General features: G+C 39.6%; 1 protein-coding gene across 1 annotated transcript in view; it reads left to right on the forward strand.

Moving 5' to 3' along the window:
* FHOD3 (formin homology 2 domain containing 3) overlaps positions 1–19,544 on the forward strand; it is a 645,976-nt gene that overhangs the window by 446,373 nt on the left and 180,059 nt on the right. The window contains 5 exon segments of the mRNA XM_030551482.1: positions 2–42; positions 1,881–1,882; positions 8,306–8,400; positions 11,753–11,896; positions 14,869–15,107. Of these exon segments, the coding sequence (XP_030407342.1) occupies positions 2–42; positions 1,881–1,882; positions 8,306–8,400; positions 11,753–11,896; positions 14,869–15,107 (521 nt within the window).

Raw genomic sequence — 19,544 nt, forward strand, 5'->3', positions numbered from 1 at the left:
CCCACTTTTAATCCAGGCAGTATCCACAGTAGATGAAGAGAGGTGAGTAGCTGATAATATAAAGTGAAATCTAGGCTTCACTGAGAGTTTTGCCATTGGTTTCAGTGAGACCAAGATTTCAGCTGTAGTGCGTGGTTTATCTGTTCATCCTAGAGGAATCTTCCTCAGTGATTATTTGTCCCACAGTCATTTTACAAAACTGCTGCTTGATTTTTTTTAAACATGTTTAAAGTATTAATATAAATGGAGTCACTGTGAGAAGTACTTTCTTCTCTAAATAATTCCATGGGTTTTCATTAGGGCTGCTGGTGGGGTCAGAGACCATTTAACATGAATAAGCATATCAGAATTTGTAACATAGTGAAAATATACAGTAAAGACATTGATGAAACCTGTCGTCAGTGTTTCCAGCAAGTAGAAAGTACTTTGTTTTCCTACTAAGATTCTAAGGACTATGTGGAACTTCTCCATAATGAGTCTATCTAAGGTCCTATATCTATCTCTATGGCCCTCATTACTGGGATATTCTAGGAGCCTCACCAATTTTTAGTGTAATAATTTTCACCAACATCCCATGAGGTAGGGAAAAGCTGTTATCCCCATTTTGCAGATGAGAGACTGAATGACTTTACCCCGGTCACACAGAAGTCTGTGGCAAAGCAAGAAACTGACTCTGGTCTCCCAAGTTGTGAGTGAGTGAGTGCCCTAACCACAGGATCATGCTTTCTCTCCTGCTTAAAAGTTGCATCTAACATGGAGAAAAAACACTTCATCAGTGTTGTCCTTTTGTCCATCCAAAAAACCTAAACAAACTTAGTGCCAGTATGAATGGTACAGAGACAATGTTCTGTTTGTTGCATGCAGTAATATCCTCCAGCAGACCATTATGCTGAGACCTGTCATTCTTTACATCCAGAAAAAAAACCTTGAATTAAAAATGTGCACACAATAAAAAAGAACAAAAATGTTATGGTGGGTTCTTTTTGGGTGGTTCTTCCCACAAAAATATTGCAGAACTCCAAAGACGTGCTCTTTTGATTTGAACTGTTCCTTTGACTCCAGGAAGGTTTGTGAGGCTGCAGACCCATTGTGTGTGGTCTCACACCAGGAGATTAAAACAAAGTTCTCATCCTTGGAATTTTTGCCTGGCTGCTGAACTTCTTCAAATGACTCGTTATGGTTAAATTAAAAAAAAAAAGATTGGTGGGAACAGAAGCAGGGTACAGTATGTTAGGAAGAGAAGAGAAAGTTACCAGTTTTCACTTTTAACTATCCAGAATGAGTGTGTGAAAAGATTAAAAAAGAGCCATAATCCTCTGTGGCTGAGTGGAAGGCAAGCGGGGATACTTTAAAATGTGGACTGTTCAGGTTGGTTTTCTGTTTTGAATTAAAACCCATAAACCTTAGAATGCTATACAGCAGAAATGTACTTATAGTTCTCATGTAATAGTGAGTTCTATGATTTATTTTTACAGCCAATTGTAGTATTTCCTCAGCCCTCTGAACTCACTTATATTCTCAATATGCTCAAATCACTAGCTGTTCCCATGCTAGCAAACACCATTAAACAATGTGGGGTGGGGGGCATGCTACCATGTGCCATCCCCTTTTATATCCTCAGGCCTACATTTCACTCCCCCCAAAAAGTAATGAAACAATTTGAAAATCAACATAAAATTTTGAAAAAGGATATTTATGGTTAGATGATTGTTGAAAGCAAAGTGGGAGATTATTGGAATTCTCATACCAGTGGGAAGGCATATTGCATCATGGTTTCCCAAATAACTTGTTATCCTTACATATCTACTATGCTTTAAAAAAAAATGCCCCTTTCAATTATATTAGAAATCCCTCAAAAGTAAAACAAGAAACGACAAGAGAGGTTGTGTGTTATGTCCTGTCTATTTAGGGTTTGGGGGTTTTTTTTAAGATCATCAGAGGAACAGTATTTATTTTGCAGTTGTGATGATGCTGCCTTTTTAATTACAGTTGGTAATTGCTGCCTTTTAACAGTGGCAGACTTGCTTTAAAAGATTTGTTTATTAGATAGAAGAAAAGAGGAAGAATATGTTACATGCCTTGTTTTGGAAATTTTATCATAAATCTTGGAACTAGCTAATTAAGTTCAATGCTGCTTTGAAAAAAGCCCTGTTTTTCATTCACATGCAAGGCGATGAGATATGACATAATTCTTGAACATGTGTACCACACATGATTAACCAAAAAAAACAAACCCCAAACCTTAATAATTCAACCCTGTTTCCAAGTGATCCCATCTGTGATTTCTCTGCTAGAATACATCCATGTGCAAACTGAAGTACAAAGCTCCTTAGAAGTTGCTGGCTTAATAATGGATAAAAGCAGATCATAGGTGAGGAACTATACAGTCCCTAGAACATACAGAACACCCTCTTGCTTACTCTCCCTAATTTAATTTTTTTTCTGCTGTCTGTTCTTAGCTACAAGAGAACTCTCTCCAATTCAAAGTGTGTATACTGGAGGGCTGGAAAGTGGTATAGGAATTCTACAGTGCCTCCAGCTGCTACTTTATCAGAAGTATCTTTTTTTTAATACAGAGGTTAAAGTGTTGTGTCTGAACTGAGCACGGTAACATCCTGTTTGTGTTTATTGTTTCTGCAACTTTGGCTGCTTTTATCTGACTTGTAAGCAGCTTGTTATATCAGAATAGTTCGTTTCCCGGCCTTATAAAAACAGAGTTAGATATTCAGGCGATTAATACTGATGTTCCTAAAATCGAATGAAAGAATGTACATGCACATAATAAGCTTAATAAAAAACAAGTATAAAAGGTGCAGAGGCGTCTCCAAATGTAAAGGTTGTCACCTGTTAGTGCTTATGACTACTAGAGATACGCAGATGAACCTCTGTTAGTGGATGAATTCTCACACGGCAGTATCAATGCAACCTTACTCCTCACCTATAGTATTAGTCTTCTCCTGGCTTTCCATGAACAGAAAACTATTGTGTTTACTTGCATGTCTGCCCTGTGAGGTGGAGACTATATTGGAACTTGGCTGACCTGACCAAACTCATCATCTTTTTTTATTAGATTTGAACAAAATTCATATGGCACTCAGTTTTAAGGGAAGGCCAAAAATAGTCAGAGATTCAGGAAGTAACTAGATACACTATTTGGATATACTGTATTTAAAGTGTCCTGAATCATCTAGTACCTAATAGTTGTCACTGTGCTTTATACCATCCATGGACACTCTGAACTTAGTGGCAGCAATGTGAATGAAGCTCAAATTGATCCTTTCCCAAAAACACTGCACTTCAGCTAAAGGAGAATTTCCAATAGCTGTCAGCAATAGGAAGCCTATGACATACAGGAGAGCAGTTCTGGTTCCATCCAGTAGGAAGACACTTGTACACATACAGAGAAAGAAACCTCTACAAGTTCATTACAGTAAGCCTGATTTTTCTCTCATATCAGTTTTACTACTGATATCGCATGGAAGTCATAATCTTATGCTTATAATAAGGCCTACCTCTTGTAGAACTCTCTTCATCAGCAGATCTCAAAGCACTTTTCAGAGGAGTCAGTCTCATCATCTCCTTTCTACAGATGGAGAATTTGGGGCACAGAGAGGTGAAGTGACTTGCCCAAGGTCATTCCGTAGACCAGTGACAGAGCTGGGAATAGAACCAGGTCTCATGAGCCCCAGTGCAGTAGGCCACACTACTTCCCTTTATGTCACAGTCTGCCATCAGAAAAAATGTTGCCACAAATTCAGCATTATACCTTCATTGCACGATTGTGCAGGAGGAGGTGCCCAGTTGTATGGAGACTACATTTGTTTACCACATAGCATTGAAAATTAACAAATGTAGGTAAATAACAGTATAAAAAGAAAAGAAAGAAACAGCTGAACATTAAACGGATTTAGTTTTTCAGTAGAGATAGGCCTGACCTGAAAAGTTTAGATCTCACTCCAGATTTGAACTTCTTCAAAGTTCGAAGAGGTCTGACCATTACTGTCACCAGTACCTGATTAAATGTGTCCCAGAATACTCAAGGAGCTAATAGAGGAGGTATCTGAGCTGCTAGCTATTATCTTTGGAAAGTCATGGGAGACCGGAGAGATTCCAGAAGACTGAAAAAGGGCAAATATAGTGCCCATCTATAAAAAGGGAAATAAAAACAACCCAGGAAACTACAGACCAGTTAGTTTAACTTCTGTGCCAGGGAAGATAATGGAGCAAGTAATTAAGGAAATCATCTGCAAACACTTGAAAGGTGGTAAGGTGATAGAGAATAGCCAGCATGGATTTGTAAAGAACAAATCGTGTCAAACTAATCTGATAGCTTTCTTTGATAGGATAACAAGTCTTGTGGGTAGAGGAGAAGCAGTGGATGTGGTATACCTAAACTTTAGTAGGCATTGATACGGTCTCGCATGATATTCTTATCAATAAACTATGCAAATACAAATTAGATGGGGCTACTATAAGGTGGGTGCATTACAGGCTGGATAACCGTACTCAGAGAGTAGTTATTAATGGTTCCCAGTCCTGCTGGAAAGGTATAACGAGTGGGGTTCCGCAGGGGGTCTGTTTGGGACCAGCTCTGTTCAATATCTTCGTCAATGACTTAGATATTGGCATAGAAAGTACACTTATTACGTTTGCAGATTATACCAAACTGGGAGGGATTGCAACTACTTTGGAGGATTGGGTCATAATTCAAAATGATCTGGACAAATTGGAGAAATGGTCTGAGGTAAACCGGATGAAGTTTAACAAAGACAAATGCAAAGAGTTCCACTTAGGAAGGAAAAATCAGTTTCACACATACAAAATGGGGAGAGACTGTCTAGGAAGGAGTACAGCAGAAAAGGATCTAGGGTTTATAGTGGACCACAAGCTAAATATGAGTCAACAGTGTGATGCTGTTGCAAAAAAAGCACACATGATTCTGAGTTGCTTTAACAGGTGTGTTGTGAGCAAGATACGAGACGTCATTCTTCCGCTCTGCTCTGCACTGATTAGGCCTCAGCTGGAGTATTGTGTCCAGTTCTGGGAACCGCATTTCAAGAAAGATGTGGAGAAATTGGAGAGGGTCCAGAGAAGAGCAACAAGAATGACTAAAGGTCTTGAGAACATGACCTATGAAGGAAGGCTGAAAGAATTGGGTTTTAGTTTGGAAAAGAGAAGCCTGAGAGGGGATATGATAGTAGTTTTCAGGTATCTAAAAGTGTGTCATAAGGAGGAGGGAGAAAACTTGTTCACCGTAGCCTTTAAGGATAGAACAAGATGTAATGAGCTTAAACTGCAGTAAGGGAGGTTTAGGTTGGACATTAGGAATAAGTTCCTAACTGTCAGGGTGGTTAAACATTGGAATAAACTGCCTAGGGAGGTTGTGGAATCTCCATCTCTGGAGATACAGGTCTGTTGCAACTTATGCACATTTAACATGCACAATTTCAACTTTACGTGTATGGCCGGAGTCAGGGGGGCATGGCCTCAAGAATTAAAGGTCCTGGGCACCAACTGTGGCTGGGAGTCCCAGGGCCTTTACATCACCCAGAGGGCTCTCAGCTGGAGAGGTGGCTGGTAGCCCCTGTGGCGAACTAAAGGGCCCAAGGCTCCAGCCACCATGGAGCTCTGGGCCGCTTAAATGCCAGCCCCAGCCGGGCTGCCAAAGCTGCGGGTGGAATTTAAAGGGCTCTTCCAGGCTCCCCACCACATCGGGAAGCCTGGCGGAGCCCTTTAAATCCCGGCTGCAGCTCCAGCCCTTTAAATGCTGGCCCGGCCACCGGAGCTGCGGGTGAGATTTAAAGGGCTTGAGGACATAATTTTGACTATACGCGGCTTTACGTGATAACCGCTGAATGGAACCCTCGCGTAAGATAAGACTTGCCTGTATTTAAGAGTAGGTTAGATAAATGTCTATCAGGGATGGTCTAGACAGTATTTGGTCCTGCCATGAGGGTAGGGGACTGGACTCGATGACCTGTCGGGGTCCCTTCCAGCCCTAGAATCTATAAATCTATACAGTTAGTGGCAAAGCATGGCTTTTGGGTCTGGATACAAATTTCCCTAACATTTGGGAGTGTTCAGATCTGTGGTTTTGGTTTGAACTCATCTGTAGTCTGAGATGTTTGAAAGCTTTCCACAAAATGAATATTTCTCTTCAAGGGGAAGAGTAAGGGAAAATGAAGAAGCAGCATACAGTTGTTTTTCAAGGGTCAGAGATAAGTGTCATTGTCTTGCTGCAGCCTCTTGTGAATTTAGAGGACAAATATACACACTTTAGTAACAAGATGAGAGAAGATAGTCAGCCTCACAAGTAACAGCCTATTACCTTCTGAAAAGCAAGTACTGCTGGAGTGGCTTGCTAATAACAGTACCTGACTGACAGATTAAAATTAAACACCCTGAAAGCAGCGTAGAAATGGCTAGCTAAGTTTGTGCTTTTATGGGTAACTGTGGATGTGATCTTTACACAGAAACAGGCAAGAGAATATGAAATGATAGAATACCAAGGTATGCATTAAAAGTACAATGGAATTGTTCTAATCAAAGTAAAGACTGTCTGGCTATAGAATAAAAGGCATTTTCCCCCCAGAAGATCTTTCACTGAATCATAAATCAAGGATTAAGTAATTAATTTGTCATGTTATTGAGAGTTCACTTCCTTACAAATAGCACTGTTATAGGTCAGAATAATATAATTTCCCCTTTTTGTTTCTCTCTCGTTTTCTTCCTTTTTTTTTTCATTAGAAACCACAGGAAGACATTTTTGTAGTGAGGATATCATTCCTCCCAATCATATATCTTATTTGAGCAGCGTGAATTTGTTCCACATGTCTTTTGAACATGTGTTCCTTGCACAAAAATGTCTGGTTATATAGAGAGGCAAATGAAGAGAAGGCTAGTGAAACTGGAAAAGCTCATTACAGAATAGTGTTTTAATTAACGCATAAGAAAAAATATTGAGCAGTGAGAATGTATCTCCAGCCCTTTTGCACCTTTGCCTATGATGCTGAAGCTGCCAAAAGCTTTCCATTTTGTGTTGTTTGCAGTGAAGATTGGAGAATATTGGTATCAATAAAAGTAAAGGAACTGAACATGGGAACATTCTGCTGTCAAAATGTTCATCAGTAAGGAACTTTGCACACTCTAAACTGCCATCACTTTGTGAATGGTGTTCTCAGTTAAGTCAATGGGAGATATGCGTGTGTGGGGCAGGATATAAATTTGAATGCTGTGTGAATGAGAGATTGCTCACAGTGTTATGATGATAACTCATGTGGTTTATATGACAACCACAAAAGGATTATTTGTTAGGCTACAGTATCCTGTCTTTGGGTTCACTTGATCATCCAATGACAGGTTCTGATGAAGAATCTCTCCAGTTTCATTATATGAGGGTATTGTTACTCCATATCCTGTGGGTAGAATTATGGAGGTGGATTTCTGTGAAGATTGGTCTGAACCATTTCTGTGCAGTTTGGAGAATGCCTTCCAGCTTTGCTGATCATGTAGTTGGGTTAGTCTCTCCAAGTAAATAGTTCATAGCTTTCTGATTTCTCTCCTGACCCTCACATTTATTTCAAACACAACTGTCTGAACTTGGGTCCTTCATTATCTGGTTCAGTTTCCTTGATAGATCAGTTTCGGCTCTTTCTTGAGTAAATGTATCCACCTCAGGTTTAGCCAAATTATTGTGATGGTTTTACTGAGTATCTCAGACATTAGACTTTAGCTTGAGTCTACCAGCCATTTTCCTAAAGACCAATACAATTACTTTATTTGGAGCAATAGGTTATTAAGTCACCTTGCTTTTCACTGATTTTGTACTTATATGATCCAAACAAATAAAGGGTTTTACTGTATAAAATTGAGAGAGCCACCTTTGAAGGGGGGGGTGAATGTAGGGAGGGGTTATTAAAATAATTCAGGTAATAATCAGGACAAAAGATATATCACTCTTGCATTGATGCTTTTTATCTGGGAAGCATACACTGGGATTCAATGCAGTCCTCTTTATTTCAGTCATCAGTACTTGTCTTGATATAGGTACCTATCCTAATATGTAATATCATAGAACTGGAAAGACCTTGAGAGGTCATCTAGTCCAGTCCTCTGCACTCATGGCAGGACTAACTATTATCATTGGATATATAGGAGTAAATATTGGTGCATCAAAGAACTATACAAACTAATTGATTAGCAATTTATCTAACCATTTGCTATTATGAATCTGTGGTACATATTGTCTGAACCTGTTCATTTTTCTAGGTTACATGATGAGCTACTGTTTCTGTTTTACTCTTAGGAGGCAAGCCATGGTCCAACATTATGGAGATCCTAGAGGAAAAAGATGGGGTTGACACTGAACTGCTGGTTTATGCAATGACCTTAGTTAACAAGGTTTGTTTTAATACATTAATATCGTTAGCACTATTAGTACTCATTTATTTTCAGTTACATAATGCTCAAAGGTGTTGTGGGCATTTGGCAGATATATAACAAAACCAGTCTTGTCCCAAGAATTCACAGTGCAAGCCACTCAAAGCCAAACTGGATTAACCTTATCTAGAGAACACTAGTTGTTGTTTTAATACTGTGCCTTTGGCCATCACTCTATTCTGTATTTGTAAACGTAACATTAACAACAGCAGATGACATGGTGAGCGGCACTAAATATATCTTTGTATAAGTAAAATAAATATTCAAATGCTATTTAATCTCAACACGTAACAGCTGTAAAATTCAGAGTTGAGTCTTCTCTTTCCATCTTCTCTTTTCCATCCCTTAGAATACTACCAGATCTCCAGGTTAGTGAGGAAAATGAGACTTTATGGTAGCTAAAAGAGAAGTTAAGTCACTTTTCAAATTAATTGGCTGAAGTGGTGGGAAGGCTGAGCAGTTGGGTAGAGAGGGAGGTATGAGAGCATATTCACATGAGGTAAATATTGTGGTGCTTTGGGACTGTGTGAAGTTTAAGCAGCTAGAAAAAGGCGTCTAGGTGTTTGAGAGTCTGTGGTGGGTGGAGTAGGGGGCAGGGATTTTGGGGGGCACAGGAGACAGATAGGGACAGTAGTGTGAGCACTAGATGGGCATGGCAGTTTCTGGATCAGTAAACTCTGGAGCAGCTTTCTGAAGGTTAGTTCACATCATTGTGCCAACCTATCAGTATGAATAAAACCAGCTCTTGTTATTTATCATTTGTGTAATGGCATCAACCAAGATCAGGACTCCATTTTGCTAGGTGTTATGCCATCACATAGGGAGATGCAGTTGCTGTCTCCAAAATTCTCAAAATTTAATTAGAAACAAGACTCAACAAATGAGTGTAACAAACCATAGGGACAGAGTGAACAAGCATAATGGTAATAAGACCCCATAGTTACAAAGGCTAGCTTTGTGCACAGTTTGATGGTTCCAGAACATTTGATTTTTTTCTCTATGCATCAAGTGTAATGAATTTAACAGGTCGAAATGCTAATGAAAGGATTTCTGTTTGAAAAGGAAAAGATGCCATATTTTTTTCTTTCTTGTTTATAGTTCTCAGAGGTTTTTATTACAAGTAGCTGTTCCATTGTAAAATCAAATGCTATCTAAATATGCTTGTACACTCACAAAAGAAAACCAAAAGACCATAAAAATGAGAAGCTAGTTAGAAATAAGTTCTTAACCTCTAAAGTAATCATCACATGAGTCAGATTTTAAAAACTGACCTTTTAAAGAAGACAGAAAACCAGAATGTATTTAGGAACCAAAATATCATTGTGCTTTATGGTTTTGTTTAACTGGTCAGAGTGTTACTAACATTCTGACCTGTTAAATTCATTATATTCATTCAAGTATCTTCAGTTCGTCAATTCTGGTCATAAATCACAATATGAATTTATTCCTACTGCATAGTACTTTCTCAAGCTCTTGTTCATGGCTACCGTAAATGCTTTTTGGTAAAGTAGCTTCTCTTCTAATGCTTCAAATTGCCCTTGGAAACAGCCTGATATGGCCAGATCCCCCAGTAACATCACTGTTGTCATGATGTTTCATTTAAAACCAACTCCTGGTCCTGTTGAAATCAGTGACAAAACTCCCACTGACTTCATTAGAAGAAGAAACCTTCTGAAAGGCATTTCTCAATTCACGTATGTATGCAACTCCCACTAAAGCAGGAAAACATGTCCCCAGGAGTCTTTTTTCATACCCATTTCATGCTGTGGTGTATTTCATACTGGGTTCCCTCTTTCTGGGGATAATACCTCTTAATCTTGTCTGGGAATTGTCAGCCCTAGTGTTTGCTTTATTACTTCATCCCGTATTGACTTATTTTCATCCCACAGTTGATTTCTTTAGGTCTGAGCCCATCATTCCTCCTTGTAACTTTTTTTTTAGGAGTGGTGTGTAGACCTAGCCTAAGAGACCAGTTCTGCCACACTTACGCACATTGGGTGACACCATGCTCTGAAGTGGCTTGCATAGTACTTATAATAAGGTGCTACTCAACATGAGTGGCAGAATTAGGCTCTTAAGCTTATTTGGTCCGGATTCTCACTTGCTCTGCACCTTGTATAGTAATTAACAACAACATAAACTGAGTGCAAAATGCTACCACATCAAAATAGCAGTACATTACACCCACTTTGCAATGGTGTAAATGACTGCCGGAAGTACAGGGCAAAAGAGAATCAGCCCATTTCTGTTTAAACAAATCTCTCTCCAATAGTTCATCTTCTCCCCGACTTCATTCTGCTGTTGAGCCATAATAATGGATTCATCACATGCCTGTCATTTTCAATACTAGGATGGGAGGGTATATTGGTATACAAACTGTACTATGACTTCACTGCATAGTAGCATTGTATGACTAATAGTAGTATTGTGAATTCACCAGCAAAAAAAGGTCTAGACTGTGATAAGAAAAGCTCTGTATTAAACCCAGAAACAAATAGAAATGGGAGTTCTAAAAGTTATTATGGTGTAAATTATTTCTATATAAATATTATTTATTTTCAAGTTTATGAAAGTGCCTCTCTAGTTTTAATGGTAAATGTTTGTCCCACAATTAGAAATGCTTTATATATGCTGGAACTCTTAATAAGCCCCTTTAGACAAGGTAGCAAGCATCCCTTCAGTAAGATTTTAACAAATGAAAAGGAAGGAAGGAACTGATATTTCTGCTGTCTAGATCAACTTGTACATTAAAAATACTACTATTACTTAAAGACTTGAAGACAGTAGGCACATGGCTTGGGATGATTGTTGCCGGCTGAGAATCAATCAGCTGTGTGGATCACCCTTCTCCTTAAGGCTGAAGAGACAGGAATCAATAGGAAACCAGCTTGCCTTGCTCAGATAAACCTTTTTTTAATTTTTTCTCTCTCTCTGCTTTCATTCCTGTGCTTAATACCTTAATATTTGCTGCTTTTTAGTTCTGCAGTTAAGCAGAACCAGGGAAGGATCCGTGTGTGTGTACGTATATAAACATATATTTATTTATTTATTGACCCACATTTTCAGTAGTTTTTCAGGAATCAGTAACATCGATTTGTTTTGCTCATTATCTTTTTTTTTACATATTTTCACTGAGTTTTTTGTTAGGCTCTGCTCCACTTGATGTTTTATTTTTCTAGCTGTGTCTCACTAGCCCTACTCTTTGTTTCTTGTTTAACCAGAATCACGTACACTGCCACTTACAAATTCTTGTAAAACTTTTGTAATTCTCTTCAAAACAAATCATTGTCAATGTTGTACCGTTGATTCTCAGACGCTGTCGGGATTGCCAGATCAGGACTCTTTCTATGACGTGGTGGACTGTCTGGAAGAGCTGGGCATCGAAGCTATTTCACAGAGACACTTGAACAAGAAAGGAACAGACTTGGACTTAGTTGAACAATTTAACATTTATGAGGTAACATAACATGCCCTGTTTTATGCATCTTACAGCTTGTGCAAACTTCAAAGCTGGGGGAGGGGGTGGAGAGAATGTAACCTAGGTGAAACTTGGTTATCTATTTTATTTTAAAAGAAAAACATCTGGTTGCTGGAAGTGTTACACACATTCGTATATGTGACCTACTCCAGTACATGACTACATGCAGTACAAATGCATTTCATGCTAGATATAGATTATACGTCAAGGTGAAACAGCACATTTACTAGCCTCTTTTAAAACTCTTTCTCAAACTGCTACTTACACATCAGACTCCCTAAGTCAGTAAAAGTTCTTTCCATATGCAAAAGCATTCAGAGCACAAAAAAATGTCCAGCCTGCATCAACTTCACACACACAGCTCTCTCCACAATTGATTGCCCAGTGAGTCCTTGTTTATGAGTTTATACTGGATCAATTCCTACCCGACTTGCAGTGATTGGGTAATGACTGACTCCACATTCACCACCCATGAAATATTTATGTGCAAAGATAGAATATTTGGTTTCTTAACGATTAGACACTTTTCAGACTTTGCTTTTTTTAGGCTGAAAGTAATATAAAGTGCATGTGAATTTATGTCATGGTGCAGTGAAATGAAATTACTACCTCTAATACTAAGTCCAGCTGCAGAGACATTGGACCTGCTTCTCTTCTTTCTTATGCCAGCTTTACCCCATGGTAACTCCATTGATTTTAGTGGAGTTACTCCTGATTGATACTAGTCTTAGATGATTCAGGCAAAACGTAGGTATAGAGACCGTAATGCTCCGCTGAATGTATTCACACCAACTGAAAACTTGCGTGGCTTATTGGAGAATAAGGTCCAGAAACATCCTCTTTGGTTTTTGAAATCCATCATGATACCAGTTGACAAGAGTGGGTTTTCTCAACTTTACTGGGTGGTAAAAACAGATAAAGATATTAAGCTGGCATGCAAATTTGTTGATTTCTTTCTTGGTTGAGAAGAAATTTGTAGCCCACTGGGTTATTATATGTTCTGCTTTGCCTTATATTCAGCAGTAATGCAAGAAACCTACAGGCCTGTATCCTGTAAGACATTAGCTTCAGCAAGTTAGGATAAGCCTTGAGGCGTATGAATTTTAAACAGATAAACTTTGCACAGATAAACGGCCCAGCGGAAAACACCAAGTATTTGAGGAGCTGAAAATAGAGTTTAAGGGGAAGTTCTAACCACAGGTATATAATTCAACCACAGAAGTGTCTAGACAACAAACTGACATATATAACAGATAGGTATATGAGATAAATCTGAGGCTAGCCTGCTTGCTTATATATCTTTTCTTATAAGTTTCTTATTTTCCTATGAGTTTGATTCTTTGTTTTATTATAATAGGCTTATAGGTCTATATTAGAGTATATTTTGGCTGTAACACAAAGAACCTGCAGGTCACATCCTGTGTGTTGAGCTAAGGCAAAGTTCTCATACGTATGTTTGGGACCTTTCACCGAGATAGATGGTGATGAGCTAAAGCATAAGATCCATATATGGCTGCAACCTTTAACATGGAGGATGCGTTAAAGCAGGTTGGCATTAGGGGCTTTCCCAAGTTCATAGCCTTTTAAACTTAACAGATACACCAGACTTTGGACCTAGGAAAGAACCGAAATAACCAGGTAGGGCAGAAATAAAAAATGTGATCCTAACCACAAAAGGGGCATGGTAACCAATGGATGTATATGATAATAAGTTGAGATCATTGATATGCTAATCTATAGGGAAAAGATACTCCAACATTAGTAAGGTGAGGAAATACAAATAAGGAAAAGGGGGAAAATCCCCTACTGATTATGCATCAAATATAGGGGCATCAGCATAACATATTGTAAAAATGACATCCCAGCCTAGGGGCAGTAGGAGGAGGAGGTGTGTAGTCCTTGGGAGGTGCCAGAATGATCACTGGTGATGATGGGGAAGGTGATGAGGAAGATGATGGCTAATGTTTCAAGTTGTTTTACAGGAGATGGTGTGAGTATATGGATGTTCAGATGTACATTCTGTAGTTTCTCAGTCTTACTAAGTTGGGGTGTTTGTGACTGTGCTAAATGTATTATTAAACTATATCTGTAAATATACAAGAGTTCCTATAGGGTGAGTGTTGCAACTGCGCACATGAATAACACTGGGCCTGATCTTGGGGCAAGAACCTGGCAACCCTCAAAGTGATAACTGAGGATTCTTAAGTAATCAATATAATTTAATACATAATTTAAAGATCAGGCACCAGATTGTAGCAACATTAGTAAGGCTCCAAAGTAGTGTGCTATGTATAATATCTCCATGGCCCTCGTGTAACTACTTTCTAGAAAATAGAAAATCTAGTGGCCAGACTGAGTTTCAAAAGATGTGGATTTTGTTTATGGATCTGTCTCAGACTTCCTGTGGAACTTTGGTAAATCACTTAACCACTCTGTGGCTCAGTTTCGCCATCTATAAAATTAGGATTGTACGTTATTACCTCCAGTGGTAGGGTGGGAATTCACAAGACTCAAGGTAAAATCCTGTCCCTTTTGAAGTTGGTAAGAATTTTGCCATTGAGTTAAATAGGGCCAGGTTTTCTCCCATGGATTTTCAAAGGCATAAGGGAATGAGGTGCCCAAGTCCCACTGTAATATGATGGGAGCTAGACATCTAACTCCCTTAGATTTTGAAAATCCCAGCCTAAATGTTTACAAAGCTCTCAAAGATCTGCAGATGATGGGGTCTATGCAATCCCAGTGTATGAATAGCAGCAAGATGAGTATGTAGCAGCTAAACAGGAGAAGCTGTTGTAATGGTGAGTATAGTAAGAGTCAGTTAAGTTATGCTGGGAGCAATGACTTCATGGTTGGGAATGATGTGCAGCTACATATTCATTGTTAAAACACAAGTGAAAACGTAGGAAATCTAGAGATAACATGTAAAAAGTCTCCTCTTTCGTTCCTTTCAGATGACACTGAGACATGAGGATGGAGACGAGACTGCTGATCCCCCACCCAATGGGCGCAAAGACAGAAGAAGGGCCAGTCTTGGCTCCAGTGAACGAAGGGGGTTAGAGCGCAGGAGAAGCCGCAGACATTCAGCCCAGAGCATCAAAAGCACTTTATCAGCTCCTGCAAGTCCCTGCAGTCAGTCAAGCCCAAGCTTCATGTTAGGCCATGGGCAGTGTATTGAAGATCTTAGTGAGAAGTAAGTGCTTGAGACAAGAAACGTTCCTTTATTCCCATTATTGTACCTTTCCACTGTATTCATTGCATGTTATTGACTCTAATCATGGCAAACTGTTCAGTTATTTCATTTTCCCCCTTCTTTCTTTCTTTCTTTCTTTCTTTGAGCAAAAAAGCAAAACACTACTAGAGGCTTAAAGGAAGAAAAATATGATTACTTGGTTCTTCTATATTCACCTACCTTTAAGATGCATATGTTACCTGTGAATACCTGCCTGTCAGTCCTATATCTCATTGATCTTCAGAAGAAACAAACCTTCTAAGTAATCTGTAAAATAAACAAATACATTCCTGAGTTTGTATTACCATTTGTCCCATAGGAATGGACGTGAACAGTGTGAGATAAAACATTCATAGAGTGAGATCTTAACAACATTTATTGATAGAATTTTCATCCACTGTAATATATGGACAGAATTTCCATCTGATATATCCATATAGTAGAAGATTCAGATTCTACAGGGAGGTCCTGGTGAAATCATAAACATCATGATTTATTACACTTGTGCAAAGTTATTGGTTGTGTGTTTGGAATGAATTCATGTGAGGCATTTTCTTTTTACAATCAGTGTTCCAAAATGTATGTTCATATTTTCTTTCAAGGCTGAGCTGTTGTTTGAATAGATGTGATGTGATATTTAAGAATTAACAAATGAGTTGCAGAAGGACCAACTGAGGAGGAATCAGAGGCCCACAAACAAGGCTAGCCAGTCAATCTAGCTGGTTATTACTGCTTGAGAAGTGCTCTGGACTGAGATATTTTTGACATTATAAGACAAAAATGAAAGATGATAGTTGTTTGAATTTTCTTTATTGCCAGTGCCATTTCAGTTCATCTGGACAGAGTTTTGTTAGAGAAAAGTGGGAGCTGCTGATTGTCAGCACCTCTGAAAACCAGGCACGAAGTTTCTTGAGCTGGGAAAGCAGAAACTGAAGCACATTAAACAAATGAAGACTTAATGTTTGTGAAGTTCTTTGAGCATTTCTGATGGAAGATATATACAATCCTGGAGCCTCAAAATTCTGCCAGTCATATAGGAAACATTCTACCTTGCAAACTAAATTTCACTGAATAACAATGTATTCCTATTAAAAAGACCCTTCCTTCAGAATACGTGAAATTTTAAGGCTCCAGGACTATTAAGTATCAGTGGTATGTCATATACTGCATAGTGGCTTCTCAATATATTGAGGGTAAGTCTACACTACCGTGCTACATCGGCACAGCTGCACAGATGCAGCTCCTCTGCTGTGGCACATCTGGTGAAGATATGCTATGCTGACAGGAGAGCGCTTTCATGTTGGCATAATTATTCCACCTCTGTGAGAGGTGGCAGACATAGCATGATACTTTGTAAGTTGATGTACGTTGCACAAGGGAGATATTGTTTTCACACCCCTGAGCAATGTACATAAGCAGTAGTTTAGACCAGCTCTCTGTCCAATGCATTTGTCATCATTCCGTGTTTTCATTTGACATCTCATTCATGCTTGTTTTTGGCTGGGTCTATAGTGAATTCGAGCCTGAGGGCCTCGTGGTCTTACAGGCTGATGACAAAGATAACAGTGCATTTGAAGCTGAATGTCAAACATCTTCAATGTGAGTGTTGCTGCAGCTGCTCTGCATGGAACACCTCTTGCATGGTTCTGGGCTTTTTCATTACCTCTTGGTGTCTAGAACACATGCAGGGGGTGTGATTGACTCCTTAGAGTGATGCATTTAGGTGGAAGAAATGTATTTTATTTCAATGCTTTGATTCTGGATTGATTATTCTGTTGTAATCAAAGACATGGAAGCACTCTGAGTTATCCTTCCTGAGGTACACTACACTTGGTCAGTTTTACGATTTTTTTGTTATTAGCATTCGCCCTATTGTTTTCTTTGTTTCATAGCTGGGAACTGGAGAATGCATAACAGCCAGATGGGAAAAAACAGTCTATCCCAAATCACACCATCCTAGTCCCCAACACACAACCCTCTAACGCGCTCTATGTTTAAATCTGTGTTCATCTTCTTTTGGACCTGTTATTATGCTAGTCACTTTCTTTGTCATCTATATTTTAACCATGCTGGGAAAGATCTTGGCCCCAGCTCTGGATATATTGACAGTGGGCAGGAGCAAAGAACTACGCTTCATTCTCCCACTCAGTTCTTGCCATACCAGAGATTAGGCCTTTTGTTTCTTCACTCCTGGAAAATCCCTCAAAGCTGACTCTTTGAAATTCCAGCCATTCAGTCTCTTGAGAGGATATCCTGCTTTGCTGACTATTCATCTGTATGGTTATGTTTCTTTCTGGATATGCAGAGAAGTACCCTATATAATTGAGTGTCACATTTGATTAAGGGTTTTTTAAAAGCTAACTTTGATATAGTGTATAAGTCTTAGAATGCCTTGAAGTACTTAGAAGCATAGCTAACCACTCTGATTCATTATTTGCATTGGCTGCATCCTGTTTCCCAAGCTACAAGCATACAAGCAACATAACAGCGTTAGGGCGAGAGTAAAGGCATATGGTTTATCAGTTTGATCAAGGCAGAATATTTGCCTATTGGGACCAGAAGTTTGGGTATTAATGAAAATGAGCCTGACCCTCAGAACTCTGGACCATGTTTTTGCCACACCCGGCTACTGCTTAGGAGTACCATTTTCCCATTCCATTTCAGGATCTCTATGCAGAGAAGACATTTTGGACTATTATTTCAAATAGTCATTTTGTGGGCTAGTCGTTGTGCCTGGGAAGTAGGAATATTGTTTTCTAAAGGGCATATCTTGGCCTCAGAACTAAACAACACAAAATTATGCTCAGAAATGTGATAGAGACCTCCCTTTTTTTTAAAATAGAAATATGGTTCCTATGGAATCTTAGTAAGTTTTTTATTCATGTTGTATCTGAGTTTAGTCACAGAGTTGGTGGAAACATGGGGAAAAAATTGCAAAAATGTCTTCAAAATATTGTTGTTGTTTTTTCCTAAAAATATTGCGATTTCAATACATATTGTTCCAATTCTGAAAAATTTCAGCAAGCGGCAAGCTCTCATCCACTCCTCATGGGGGCATGTTTGGTGTGTGTCTACAGCCCCACCTCCACTGCCCATACGAAAAAGTATTGGAGCCTTGTCTTAACTAAGGGCATGTTACATCTACAATGGTATATCAAAAGCCAGCTGAGTCCTCTATCCATAGTGAAATTGTCAGCATGTGACCTCTGCAGGCATAACATTTCCAGCCGCCACAGCCTGGTGATTCGGCCTATAGAAATTACAGGAGGAAAAGGCCCAATTGTTCACCTGGGATCAGATGTAGTGCCTATTTAAGTCAACGGAAAGACTCCCCTTCAGTGAGCATTGGATTTGACCCCTAGTATATCCCCGAGCAAATGCAGAATTGTTAGTTACAGTGTATTTTGCAGGGCTCTATCCAACGTCACCCAGAGAATTCATGGGGCCTGTGACAAAGCAATTTCAGGGGCCCCTTCCATAAAACAAGTTGCAATACTATAGAACAGGGATCAGCAATCTTTCAGAAGCGGTGTGCCGAGTCTTCGTTTATTCACTCTAATTTAAGGTTTTGTGTGCCAGTAATACATTTTAACGTTTTTAGAAGGTCTCTTTCTGTAAGTCTATAATATATAACTAAACTATTGTTGTATATAAAGTAAATAAGGTTTTTTAAAATATTTAAGAAGCTTCATTTAAAATTAAGTTAAAATGCAGAGCCCGCTGGACTGGTGGTCAGGACCTGGGCAGTGTGAGTGCCACTGAAAAAGAGCTTGAGTGCCACCTTCGGCACGCGTGCCATAGGTTACCTACTCCTGCTATAGAATACTATATTCTCATAGGGTCCCCTGCGAGGCCCAGGACAAATTGTAGACTATAATTTGGCATTTGAGAAGTAAAAGGGCTGGTAGCCCTAAGGGAAAAGATAACAGCTTGGCTCTTTGTGTTAAATAGCTGTCTGCAAGCCTCAAACTGCTGAATGAGCTTTAGGGTAGGGAAGGCTGTGCCTCCCAAACAGCCTGCCCCTGCCCCCATTTGACCCCCATCCACTTCCTGCCCCACAACTGCCCCCCTCAGAATCCCCAACCCATCCTGCTCCTTGTCCCCTGAACGTCCCCTTAGGTCCCTCCCAACTACCACCCCACTGCCATGAACCCTCCCTGCTCCCTATCTCCTGACCCCTATCCACCCCCCCGAGTCCTGACAGACCCCCAGAACGCCCACAATCCAACCATCCCCTGACATCTCCCCCAACCTCTGCCCCATCCCTGTCCCCTGACTGCCTCTTATCCAGCCCCCCTCGGCCCCCTTACCATGCTGGTTACCCCCACCTCTCCCCTCTCCCGGAGCCTCAGCACGCCGCGTCCAGGAGCAGCCCTGGACAGTGCTGCCGCAGCGTGG

The sequence above is a fragment of the Gopherus evgoodei genome, chromosome 2, assembly GCF_007399415.2.
Source record: "Gopherus evgoodei ecotype Sinaloan lineage chromosome 2, rGopEvg1_v1.p, whole genome shotgun sequence".
Lineage (NCBI taxonomy): Eukaryota > Metazoa > Chordata > Testudines > Testudinidae > Gopherus > Gopherus evgoodei.